This window comes from Marmota monax, unplaced genomic scaffold, assembly GCF_021218885.2.
Source record: "Marmota monax isolate L192 unplaced genomic scaffold, Marmota_monax_Labrador192_F-V1.1 WCK01_AAM20220418_F8-fsc00061, whole genome shotgun sequence".
Classification (NCBI taxonomy): Eukaryota; Metazoa; Chordata; class Mammalia; order Rodentia; family Sciuridae; genus Marmota; species Marmota monax.
Window position 1 is genome coordinate 16251322 of NW_026695230.1, and position 13911 is coordinate 16265232.

Below are 13911 nucleotides of genomic sequence, written 5' to 3' on the forward strand. Positions count from 1 at the left end.
CATATTATGAAACTTTACACCAATCTGAGATTGAAATTTGATAAAATATCATTATAATGAAAAAACACAAATAACTTGATTCATCTACTAAAAACTGAAAGGTAATAATTTGCATTTTGGGATATGCAATATAACTATTCTGAAGAGAACCTATAGGTTTTGATTTTTTTTGGTCCTGGGGATTGAACCCAGGTGTGCTTAACCAATGAGTCATATCCCCAGACCTTTTTATTTTTTATTTTGAGACAGGGTCTCACTAAGTTGCATAGGGTCTCACTAATTTGCCGAAGCTGGCTTTGAATTTGCAACCCTCCTGTCTCAGCCCCAGGTTCCTGAGTGCTGGAATTACAGGCAAGTGTCACTGCTCCTGGCACCTAGAGGTATTTTTTTGTGTGTTAAGCACTGACCCCTTCAGTCCAGAGGTAACTAAAAAGTCACATTTACAAGAGAAATAATCTGAAGAAAGTCATTGTTGCTACCAATCTCAATAATTTTGAAGTCACTACTGTTTTTCAAATTATATCAGTGAACCAAGGAGATGAACTCGGGCTCCCCATCACAATCACAATTAATAGAAAATAACCAACTCCTCATTAATTTTCAGTATGGCCTTCAGTAGAACCACAAATCTTTGACAGCCATCAGAATGTTAAAAGAACATTCTGGAGATTAAATATTTTCCTACTAATCAGGTATAGGATATAAACTGAGCATGGTGGTACATGCCTGCATTCACAGACTCAAAGAGTTGAGGGAGAAGGATCCCAAGTTCTAGACCAGCCTCAGCAATTTAGCAAAGACCATGTCTCAAAATTATAATAAGAGCAGGGTGCGATGCAACGTGCCTGTGATCCCAGGAGCTCGGGAGAATGAGACAGAAGGATCATAAGTTGAAAGCCAGCCTTAGTAAAGTGAGGTGCTAAGCAACTAAGAAACGCCCTGTCTCTAAATAAAATACAAAATAGGGATGGGGATGTGGCTCAGTGGTCCAGTGCCCCTGAGTTCAATCCCAGTACCTGAACCCCCAAAAAAGAAGCAAGATAGCCATTTCAAATACATATTATGCAATACATCTTCAATTCCTCAAAATAATCTACTTGTTAAAGCAGCTATAAGATTTCTGATGTCTTCTGCCTATATTCTATTTTAATAGGGAATACAACAATGGTTTATTGGAAATCTCAAGCTGCAAAAGGCAGAGATCTAAAAAACACACAGCTATGGATAAGATAACCTATAGAAACATCTACACCAAAATTTATTCCTCGAAATTCACGACAATGATTAATTTTAGAGGAAGGACAGAAGGAGGGAAAGGAGATTAGGAAGCAATCCCCTGAGGGATTCAACTACATCTAACTGAAGTTGCTGGGGCTGTACGTAAGCACACTAACAGACAAAATGCCTTACATATACAAGGTCGTGCATGCAACACCCCTCACCACAAAACAACAACAACAACAACAAAAAAACCCAAATCATCTGAAATTGTTTTTCCTGAAAGTAAAATCTAAACATAATATAAAAATGATTAAATGCAATAATATTTGGTAGCGATTAGGTAGTATCAGCTAGTTTTCTCTATGGTTTATCTTTTTCTGGATGTTTGAAATAATTCAATTTTTAAAAATCCATGATTATAGTTCCCTTAATTTTCTAAAAGACAACCGAAAAAAATAAAAAAAAAAAAAAAAAGATAGGTAAGAAGGGCTGGGATCATGGCTCAGTGGCAGAGTGTTCGCATGTATGAGGTACTGGGCTCAATCCTCAGCACCACATAAAGATAAGTAGAAAGATTGTGGTGATGCTTGCAAAACAATTTGAAGCACTCAATATCAGTAAACTGTACACTTACAAATGGCTAAGATGGCAAATTTTATGTTATACATATTTTACCAAAACTTTTTTTTTACTAAAAATGCAAAGTCAAAGTAGATGGGATGATTATAGAGTCATCTCAGGTCATGCCTTCCAAAAATTATAGCACATTCAGTGTAAAATAACAGTGCATAAAACCTATTCCAGAATGAATCATTTTTCTTACCTCTTTATGATCTTCAACTACACTAAGAAGTGTATCAATGGTATTGAGAATTCCCATGGCGGTAACTGCCTTGTCATCACTTCCTTCTTCATCTGGACCAGTCTGGATTACTTGGTTAAACGTCATTGCCTAGACCCAAAAGAATGCAACTTAGGTTTGTCAATTAAACACTATAACATAGTCTTAACACTATTTTAGTTTAGTTTGCAGGTGTTTTTTTCCCCCTCCAATCCCACCCTGCCCTGCCCGCAACACTTTTATTTTTAAAATGTTCTCACTGGGAATGCAGAACAAATCAATGCCTCCAAATTAATGAATAATTAACAGTGTAGGCTCTATAATCAAATGGTCTTGCTCCGTCACTCATAGGGTGACCTGAAACAAGCTTACTTGAACTCCCTTCCTAGACTTTTCTTGACATGACAATTTGGGAAGTTCACAGAAATACTGTGAAGATTAAAAGAAACAAGTGGCCAGGTGCAGTGATACACAATTGTAATCCAAATGACCCAGGAGGTTGAGGTAGGAGGATTTCAAGTTTTAAGGCTAGCCTGGCCAATTTAACAGGATCATGTCTCAAAAATGACATAAAACCTGGGCACACAGTAGCACATGCTTATAATCCCAGTAACGTAAGAGACTGATGTAGGAGGACCACAAGTTTGAGAACAGCCTCAGCAACTTATCAAGATCCTGTTTCAAAATAAAAAATAAAAAGGGCTGGGGATATGGATCAATGGTAAAACGCCCCCAGGTTCAATGCCCAGAACTGAAAAATGAAACAAAGCAAAGTGAAAGAAAAGGGTCAAGCGTGCAGCTTAGAGGCAGAGCACCCTAGCTAGGTTCGAGCTCCAGTTACTCACACTTTCTCAAAAAGGAGACAAGTTATAGAATGTACTCAATATTATGAATATTTTCATTAATATTACTGGCTAAATCTGTGCTCAAAGGTGAAAGCCTGGTAGTCCTAGCTACTCAGAAGGCTGAGGCAGGAGGATCAAGGCCAATCTGTTCAAGTTAGCAAGGTTCTGCCTCAAAAGAAAAAAAATTACAAATTAATTAATTAATTAATTTTAAATGACTGGATATTCAGTGGTTGAACATCCTGAGTTCAATCCCCAATACCATAAAAAAATTAAAAAACAAAGACTACAGTGGAGGCCTACGTATAAATCCAAGCCCTACCATATCCAATGTGGGCAAGTTATTTAAACTTTTACCTGTTATATTTTGTATCTGTAAAATAGTATAATCTTTACCCAGGTCTGTATGAAAATTAAATGAGTTAAAATAGCTGTCAAGGTGCTTAAAACCCTACATCCTACCTATTAAGCTCCATAAAATATTTGTTTCAAACCTAAGTCAAGGTACTTGTGACGTTAACTGGAACCTACTGCGAGCTAAATTTAAATGCTTGCAAAAAATGGTAATCCAAACATACCAAATGTTGTGTCATTTCTACTGCAATAGGAGTAACTTCTTCACTATATTCACAGATCATTTTCTGAATTACATTGGTAAGATCATCATTTTCTGTTTCTCTTATAATATGAAGAAGGGCCTGCATTACAGGTCTGATAAATGGTGTGATGTATTCTTTAGCTGTAAGAGAAAAACAACAACAACAAAAAAAAACCCTTCTTTTATAAAACAATTATATCTTTTAGAAACCTGACACAACATGTAACAAAGAGTACTTTCACATAAAAAGGAAGTATGATATGACTGGGGATATATCTCAGTGTTTGAGTGCTTGCCCAGCATGGTGCAGGGTTCAATCTGGAGCACCACAAAAGAAGAAAGAAGAAAAAAAAGGTGTTAACTTCCTAAGAATAAGTATTGTACAATTAGGTAAAAAGAAATTCGGTATTTTTGACATGCAAATCCTTTACCTTTTTCTTGATTGCTGATCAACACTTGAAGTGCAATGGCGGCTTCCACTTTCACAGGCATTTCCCTATCATCAATCAGACATCTTCTTGTCAGCTCTAAAGCTGTTTGGAGATTCTGATCACTTTTGAACTTCACCTCACAAAAATAGTGAAGTACCCAGCAAGCCTTTTAAAAAAAGCACAATGACTATAAATATCATACACCAAATTCCCCCAAGCTAATCTCTTTATTTAGAGTTCAATGTGTGGGAATGTGGAGGCTGGCCAGTGGTAGATATGTCCAAAGAGACAACACTAGACCAGTACTATGATCCCAAGTTACTCTTTGGCTACAAGACATTTGTGTGGATAGCAAGATCTGAATGCAAAACACAGACAGACACTGCTACCAGACACAGATGAAAACCATGCACACATTATAGCAGCCATTTAAAGATTTACATTAAATAGACATCCTACATGAAATATAGCTTTTGAAGTAAACATTCAAAAGTTTAAATATAAAAACCCACAGTCATTTATTACAGGATATACATATATAAAATATTACAGCTTGGAAACATACCCTTGCTCTCATGTAGCCTAGGTCACTGCTGAAGAGAGGGAACACGTGATTCTGCAACATGTATTCCATCTGGTCCTTATAAATCTTTTTCTGTAAATATAAACGATTATTTGGATATAGTTCCAAATACCATCATTTCAATTTCCAAGTAGATAGAACATTGACTATTAATGTCATAACATACATTTACTTTAATCCTCTGACCCCTTGAAACCAAAGCCCCAATACATTCTTATATGTTTAAAATCACCTCATTAGAAAGTAATTAGAAGTCTGGGAGTGTAGTTCAGTGGTTAGAGTACTTTCCTAGCATGTGCTGTGCTGGGTCCTGGATTCAATTCCTAGCACCACAAAAAATAAAAATTTCAATATGATTACTGACGCCTACCTTGCCCAACCCAAGGTTTAAAAACAAAATGGCAAACAAGCTATTAGACCAAATTTTAATAAAAATGGTGTTTAATGACAACAAAGTTAACTTTACTTCTTACTTTTTTTCATGAAACTTTTCTAACGAAACAACCTCTCTGTATAGTATCTAACTGAACATATATAGCTAGAGAAATATCCTGCTCTCAAAACTAATAAACTAGATATTGTTTTTCTGAGCAAAGAGTGGTGGCACACACCTGTAATCCCAGCAATTTAAGAGGCTAAGGCAGGAGGATCACGAGTTCAAGGCTAGTCTCAGCAATTTTTTGAGGCCTAAGAAACTTAGCAAGACCCTGTCTCAAAAAATAAAAAGGGCTGGGGATGTATCTCAGTGGTAAAGCATCCTAAGTTCAATCCTCAGTAGCTGCACCACCACCAAAAAAATAAAAGATACTTTCATAAATCTAAAATTCAATATTTCCCAAATGGTTAATAATGGTTTTAGAAGAATTCCTTGAACTGCACATCAAATGAACATTAAGGAATCAGTGGGAAAACTTATAAAATTATATCTGTGAATTATAATACAACAATATTAATTTCTTGGATTTGTTAATTGTGCCATGCCTACATAAAATGTAACCATAAAAGGCATAGTAGATAAAACAAAAAATGTGATGAATTCAGTGGAGCAAGGTTCCTGGTAGTAGGGAAGGTATAATTACTCAATATTCACATACATCTGGAGTAGATTTACTAACTTCAAAGGAAAAACAAAATGTAGATCTTGTTTATGATGTCATATACAATGTATATAATTGAGTTCAGGTTTCTTTTTTTTTTTTTTTTTTTTTTTTTTTTTTTTAAATATTTATTTATTTATTTTTAGTTTTCAGCGGACACAACATCTTTGTATGTGGTGCTGAGGATCGAACCCGGGCCGCACGCATGCCAGGCGAGCACACTACCGCTTGAGCCACATCCCCAGCCCCGAGTTCAGGTTTCTAAACACAAACTAATCTGACTTGTTACTCTTTACCACAATATTTGTGACAAAATCATGAGGTGCCTAGCCTGCAAATGGATGTTTCATGTTTGCAAATTGTCCTAAAGATCCATAAATTTTAGAAGAAAAACATTCTTTAACAACTATCCAGCAATATGTACAGAACAAAACTCAACCTGATGTAGTTGCCACACCAGTAATCCCAGCAATTCAGGAGGATGAGGCAAGAAGACTGCAAGTTCTAGCCTGGATAACTGAGTGAAACCCAGTCTCAAAGAAAATAGAAAGGGCTGGGGACACAGCCAGTAGTAAAGCATCCCTGGGTTCAAACCCCAGTATGCCAGTAGCTAGTGGGTATATGGGCACAAAACCTCATATGAAAACAAATATCTTCAACACAAGCAAGGAGAGAAAATGTAGATAAATTGGATATCGTATCAAAATCCTATTGAAACATTAAAGGACATCACGAAGGGAGATAGATGTGGTGGCCCAGACATATAAATCCAGCTGTCAAGAGGTTGACTAAGGAGGATCCCAAGTTCCAGGCCATCCTGGAAACAGAGCAAGTCTCAAATTAAAAAGAAAAAAGGGATGGCCAAATTAAAAAAAAGTAAGATCAGGAGTACAGTATCCATGGATTCAACCCCCCATATCACAAAGGTTGTTTAAAAAAAAGCACACCATCCAGGAAATGAAAAGATAACCTAAGAAACAGAAGAAAATATTTGCAAATCATATTTATAAAAGAGCATATTTTTATAGAATCTATATTGATAATATCTACTCTAAGCAACTACTCTAAGCCAATAAACCAAAATCTAAACTCTACCTATAAACCATAATTTTGTTTTCGTATCTCAGTTGATCATGAAACCTAATAGAGCATTTACACAGGCAAAAATAAATAAGCAAGCAAGCATCTAGTATTTAAGATCTCTAACCAATCAATGGTAAAAAACAAATGACCTGGACTAGGGTTATGGCTCAATCGTACAGCACTTGCATGAGGCACTGGGTTCAATCCTCAACACATTAAAACAAAACAAAAAAAACAAACAAGCACAAAAACCCTAAACAAAATAAAGGTACTGTGTTCATGTAAAACTAAAAATACTTTTTTAAAAAATGATCCAATTGAAAGGGGGAGGGAAGGCTGGGGCTGAGGCTCAGTGGTAGAGCACTAGCATAGCACGTGTGAGGCCCTGGGTTCCATCCTCAGCACCATATAAAAATAAATAAAATAAAGGTGTTTAAAAAGATGTAAGCATGATACATAAAAATAAATAAATAAATGAATAAAAGGGAAGAGGGAAATATGATTTGAATAGACATTTCTCCAAACTAGATATACAAATGGCCAATAAAGATTCTCATACTGGGCTGTGGATGTGGCTCAAGCAGTAACGTGGTCACCTGGCATGCGCAGGGCGCTGGGTTCGATCCTCAGCACCACATAAAATAAAATAAAGATGTTGTGTCCACCAAAAACTGACAAATAAAATTAAAATTAAAAAAATTCTCTGTTTAAAAAAGAAAAAAAAGATTCTCATACTATTAGCCATCAGGAACGGGGAAATCAAAACCATGATGAGATGTCATTTCCCATTAACTAAAATGTCATAATAAAAAAGAATATAAGTACTGGTAAGAATGTGGAAAAACGAAAACCTTCATACAGTACTGGTAGAAACATAAAATGCTATACCCACTTTGGAAAAGAATCCTGTGGTTTCTCAACTATGACCACCAATTTAAACTCCTAGGTACATACCCCAAAGAAATGAAAACCTGTATCCCCATAGAAAATTGTACACAAATATTCATAGCACTTTTCATAATATTCAAAAGTGGAAACAAAGCAAATGTTCACCAACTGATGAATGAACAAATGAAATGCAAAATTTCAACAAAATGTACCAACAAAAAGAACTGTCAAATGCTACATTATGAACCTTGCATATATACAAAATGAAAGAAAACACTCCAAAGGCCATACATTACACCTCCATTTATATGAAATATCCAGAACAAATCCAGACGCAATTGTACACAAAGAGCAGCATAGGGCTAGGAGGTTTGGGATGAAATGGCGAAAGACTGCTAATGTCCACATGGTTTCTTTTGGGATTGATGAAAATGTTTGAAATTATCCAGGGGTAATGATTGTATAATTCTCTGAATATAACTAAAAACCACTGAACTGTATACTTTAAATGGGCAAAATGCATCATATGTTTACTGTACCTCAATAAACATGTTAATTTAAATGAACTACCTGCATAAGACACATATTCAAAAAAAAAAAAAATACCTTCAGAAGTATTTCAGCTAAAGAGCCAATCATATGTAAGGCTCCATCTTTTTTTCGAGGATCAGCATTGGGTTCTGTAAGAATTTGGTAACAAAATCCCATAGTCTTCTGTAGTACCTAGATTGAGAGATAAGTAATACTTTACTCCAATGCTCCTTAAAAATACACTTAACAGATGACTAACATGTCTGGCATTTGTAACTGAGTATATCTGAACAGATTTTAGGTACTGTAGCAAAAGTTATCTGCAAATTAAATAACTTACCTCTTTCCTCTTACTACAGGCTGTAAACAAAAGTGTTTGGGCAGCAGTGGTAGGAGAAATGAAATCTTCAAATACATCTGGAAAACAAATTTAAAATTACAACAGAAAACAATAATTTTAATTTCATCAAAAAACATTTTCAGGGATGGGGTTGTACCTCAGGGGTAGAGCGCTTGCCTAGAATGTGTTAGGCACTAGGTTCAAATCTCAGTACCACATTAAATAAATAATTAATGGTCCATTGACAACAATTTCTTTTTAAATTTCATAATAAGTAATTTATAGGTTATGCTGCGTAAAAAGGGCATTTAAATTTTTCTATGGGCTGGGGATGTGGCTCAAGCGGTAGCGCTCGCCTGGCATGCGTGCAGCCCGGGTTCGATCCTCAGCACCACATACCAACAAAGATGTTGTGTCCGCCGAGAACTAAAAAATAAATATTAAAAAAATTCTCTCTCTCTCTCTCTTAAAAAAAAAATTGTGGACAAAGTCAATGTACATTTATAAATAAATAAATAAATAAATAAATAAAATTTTCTATATCTGATATAAAGTAAATAAGAAAATTAATCTTTTTAAACAAATTAAATGGTAACACACCTAATTTTCCTAAAAAATTCTTTCACACAAAACACTACTGGAATTTTCAAAATAGGGTTGGCAAAAGTACAGAGTATTCTGGTAGGAAAAAAGACAAAAACTCAACATTAGCCAAATTATAATTCTTTAGTTTTATGCAGGAAGTACATGTTACTCCAGGTTTCAGTATGCATCTTTTTAATTCCCTCACATATTATGACTGACATTGGATCCAAAAGCACAGGTTAGACACTTAGTGTTAAGGAATAATCTTGACTATCTAACAGTTTTGACATGTGTCAGAAGCACATGCAATCCTCATAACTAAATAATTTAACACTTCTACAATTTATGTCTCCTAAAAATAAAAATTATCATAATGTTATAATTAATGAATCATCTTAAGAAGGGATAAACTGTTGTTTGAAAGAACCAAAGATGAGGCTATAACATCACTTAGGTTTGCTACAGATAATCACTTTAACTTTTACTATTGACATATTGTTTCTAAAAATTAAAATTCCTCACCAAATTTCATGCGTATATATTCATAAGGGTCTTCTTGCCAAAGTTCCTCATCAGCATCTGTATAGCACATCAATGGAAAAATAACATCTTGGATAATGCCCTGCAAATTAAAAATTAAGAAAAGTAATAGCCTTCAGCTTTCAAATTTCAACTGACAAATCTCCTTTAAGTACTAAAAAAAATAAATAACTATGTTTCGTGTGTGTGTGTGAGTGAATGTGTGTGTGTTTATTTTGGTACCAGGGACTGAACCCAGGGGCACTTAACCACTGACTCACATCCCCAATGCTTTTCAATTTTTTGTTTTCAGACAGGGTCTTGCCAAGTTGCTTAGGGCCTCACTTATTTGCTGAGGCTGGCCTCAAATTTATAATCCTCCTGTCTCAAACTCCAGACAGGATGGGATTATGAGTGTGTGCCAAATATGACACGAATTTTATTTTCTTGTACTGGGGATTGAACCCAGGAGTGCTTTACCACTGAGCCATATCCCCAGTCATTTCTTGATTTTGAGATAGGATCTTACTAATTGCCAAGGCTGCCCTTAAAGTTAGGATCCTTCTGCCTTTGCCTTCCCGAGATTACACGCATGCACCACAAAACTTGGTGTGTTTTAAAGTTTAATCCAAACTTTACTAATGCACTTCCAGATCAACTACAACTTTTTACCTTTTCTGTAAGAAGCAATTATAAAATAAGACATGCATATATATAGGTACACATTAAGTATTCTGAAGGAATTCAATTTAAAATTTTAAGTCTCTGAAATCCTACAGCTGTAAAAACAAATAAACAAATAAATTACTTATTGTAGGTCAGCCAATTATCCTGGAAAACAATCTCTCCTTTTACTAGTATACAATCAAAACAATCAACAGAACTACAATAGGAAAAAAAATAAAAAAACACAAATTTTCAAACTTTGTGGAAATTAATGTTACTTCTATTATATTTACGAAAACCATTGCAGGTACAAAAATATTACTTGTATATGAGGTTTCAGGTTCTTCCAGGTAAGGGCATGGGAAACTCCTTGGTTTATATAATTTAATGTCTGTTGTAAAACTCGAGGAGCCATGTATTGCTTCTCCTTGTACTGATATAACACCTTCAATAAAACCTTTGGGGGGAAAAAAAGTTCCATCAAAAACTGAAGTTCAAATAAAAATTTTAACCACTTATGAAATAAAATAATCTGACATTATTTCTTTACCTTTGCATTTCTGGGGATTGAACCATGGGATTCACACATACTAGACAAGTGTTCTAGCACTAAGCAACATCTCCAGCCCAATATGACATTTACCTTAATGTCCAGATCATCATTAAAACTAACAACCAAATTCATTTAATAAGTAGTAATTTTTGAAATTATGTGAAGAAACACATTCACTCCCAAGGCATTTATTTCATAAACAAATTTAAGTAAGAATATATCAAAGGCCTAGTTTCTGATTCAGTATACAATGAAAAACATATGCTGCCTATTGAATTACCACAATATTCTGAGATAGCCCTGTCTTATTGAGCATCTTCTAGGAAAACCACCAAACCACTCACCTATTTAACTGTGGTCAAGAGTTCCAACTCTAATATTTCACAACATCAATTTTCATTATGATTCAGACTTGTGTGAATCCTAAGAAGATCTTCATCAGAGGACCCAACAGATTAAAGCTATTTCATAATAATGCCAAAATGCTATATGTATATGCCCTTCTTTTTAAACTGGGCTGACATTTGCATCAATCAACTAAAGTTCCTTGATACCTAAAAGAATCAAGGAAGTAGCACTAAACCACATACATGTAGAACAAGTTTTCCTTAAGAATGTCTCTGATGAACCAGAAAAAATTATAATTACTAAATTATTAAATGAGAAAGTACACATAGAGGTCACCTACAATATTACAAAGTACAAAGGTAGGATAAAAGCTATTTGAGACTGAAAGGCAAACTAAAATAATTACTCATTCATGAAAGACTATTCTGTGATAGAACTAAAAAACAAATTACGGTTATTAGACTTGTGCATATGGCAGAATTTTCTCTAAAATAAACAGAATAATCCTGTCACTTGAAAGAAAATAACTGACAACATGTTACTGTTTAAATTTCAGTTTTCAAGCAAAAATTAGAATTCTAGGCATCCTGGATTCACCACCATTAGCTTGAGTGCTTTCCAATAGAAAGGATATGTATGCTAAGACTAGTGGTGATATTAACAAGCATGGTTTCTTTTGAAATTGTACAGTGAGGTGATGACATTTGCAAAGCCTGCACTAACTCAATGAATACACACTTTCCAAATGCCAAGTCCAAGATGTTATAAAATCGTGTAAATAAGAGACTCAGACTGCAATATACACCAAAATATTTTAATGGAAAATGTTCACTGTTAAAAAGTTTTTGTTATTGTTGTTTTGGGTCCTGAGGATTAAACTCAAGGTGCTTTACCACTGAGCTACGGTTCCCAGACCTGTCTAAGTACTAAGACGGGGTGTCACTAAATTGCCTCGCTAAATTACTGAGACTAGCTCTGATCTTGTGATCCTTCTCTCAGCCTGAGATTATAAAGTATACCACCACACCCAGCCACTTTAGAAGCTCCATAATGCAATGAACTTGGAAGAAATGTGTAGTCAAATTTTGGTGAGATTTTAAAGAATTTCCATAATTATCTGAAGTCTATTACACCTCCATTTTTCAACTTCATACCTGTGAGGCCAATATTTTGTTTTTAATGTCAACCATAGTGAATTAACACAGACTGAATACAGAAGCAGGTAAATATCTAGGTCCTTTCTATTAAAGATATTATGAAAAAAAAAATGCGTAAGAAACAATAAGTCCTCTTTCTAAAACATTTTCATTTTGGAAAACAGCTAATTTTTACTGAAAACAAATTTTTTATATTAAAATGTAATAATGGATGTTGTTGGATCTTGCCCAGACTGGTCTTGAATTTCTGGGCTCAGGTGATCTTTTTGCCTTTTCTTTCCAAGTCACAGGAACCATAGGTGTATGTCATCAGGCCCCACTTATCTATTCAATTTTTTTTTAAAGGTATAATGATAGATATCAGTAAGTACAACCCTGTAAATGAACTCTCCTGAGTAATTTTTTAAAGATCAGAAAGAAGTCCTCAGACCAAAAAAATGTTTGAGAATTGCTATAGGGTTCAAACATGCAGCCTTCAGATGAAAAGAAAACTAGAAATAAGCAAGACAGAAATTAACTTTAGGAAAACTTATCTGAGACTTACTTGTTGGACACCAACAGCAAATGCTTTCAGAAATACTTCGGCAAATTCATTATATTCCTTGGAAACATTGCCAGGACTCCCATATCTAACAGAACATTAACATGCCCATTATTTCTTCATAATCCTTTAAATCTGCACTTATAAAAACAAAAGCTTTAAAAACTAAATTGAAATCACCAAATCAGAGAAAAGCTTACCTTTCAAAAAGTCTTGCTAAAATATGTAAAGCCCACTTCTTACATTTCCACCACGGTAACTCAGGTCTATCATCTTCTTCAACTTGAAGAGTTTCCTTTAAAGAAACATTTATTTAATGTTAGTAAAAGATAATACTATCTACAAGGAAAAGCTTGTGCATGTGCATGTGCTTCTAATGCTGGCCTTTTGCAATAGATCAGACTTGACAAAGTATTGACCCCTATTTTAATCTAAAGGCTTTTAAAAACTCTTATAGACAATTAAAATCAACAATTTTAGCCATGATCTTAATCATATAAAGTCAAGCAAATGAAAATAGTATCTTTTTAAAAAATTTGTTTTAGTTGTCAATGAACTTATTTTATTTACTTATATGTGATGTTGAGAATCAAACCCAGTGCCTTGAACATGCTAGGCAAGTGCTCTACCACTAAGCTACAACCCCAGCCCAGACAATAGTATCTTAATCAAAACCAGAATAGCAGGGCTCAGTAGTGCACACCTGGAATTGCAGCTGCTCTGGAGGCTGAGGCAGGAAGATCGCAAGTTCAAAGCCAGCCTCAGTAAAGTGAGGCGCTAAGCAATTCAGTGAGACCCTGTCACTAAATAAAATAACAAGGGGGATTGGGATGTGGCTCAGTGGTCAAATGACCCTGAGTTCAATCCCCAGTACCCTCCCCTTCCCTGCCCCGCAAAAAAAAAAAAAATCAGAATAGTTCATAATGGGAAGGACATAAGAGACTCCATTTTCAAAATCTAGTTTTGGATATCAGTATAGATAAACAATGTTTTATGTATGAGAGTATTCACAATACTATTCATAATAGCAAAAAAGTACAAAGAACCTAAATATTTACTAATAAGGTAATGTTTAATCACATCA

The 13911-nt window shown here is 34.8% G+C and overlaps 1 protein-coding gene and 1 non-coding gene across 7 annotated transcripts in view; both read right to left on the bottom strand.

Moving 5' to 3' along the window:
* Ipo7 (importin 7) overlaps window positions 1–13911 on the bottom strand; it is a 59672-nt gene that overhangs the window by 12277 nt on the left and 33484 nt on the right. For all 6 annotated transcript variants that reach the window (XM_058576875.1, XM_058576874.1, XM_046438153.2 and 3 more), the window contains 10 exons: window positions 13028–13122; window positions 12831–12915; window positions 10551–10685; window positions 9566–9665; window positions 8459–8535; window positions 8194–8310; window positions 4502–4591; window positions 3937–4102; window positions 3486–3646; window positions 2045–2173 (listed from right to left, as the gene is read on the bottom strand). In XM_058576875.1, coding sequence (XP_058432858.1) covers window positions 2045–2173; window positions 3486–3646; window positions 3937–4102; window positions 4502–4591; window positions 8194–8310; window positions 8459–8535; window positions 9566–9665; window positions 10551–10685; window positions 12831–12915; window positions 13028–13122 — 1155 coding nt within the window. The remainder of the gene's footprint in view (window positions 1–2044; window positions 2174–3485; window positions 3647–3936; window positions 4103–4501; window positions 4592–8193; window positions 8311–8458; window positions 8536–9565; window positions 9666–10550; window positions 10686–12830; window positions 12916–13027; window positions 13123–13911) is intronic.
* Window positions 4176–4359, bottom strand: LOC124088661 (small nucleolar RNA SNORA23). The gene has a single exon (XR_006850419.1). It is a non-coding gene; the product is annotated as a small nucleolar RNA SNORA23 (small nucleolar RNA).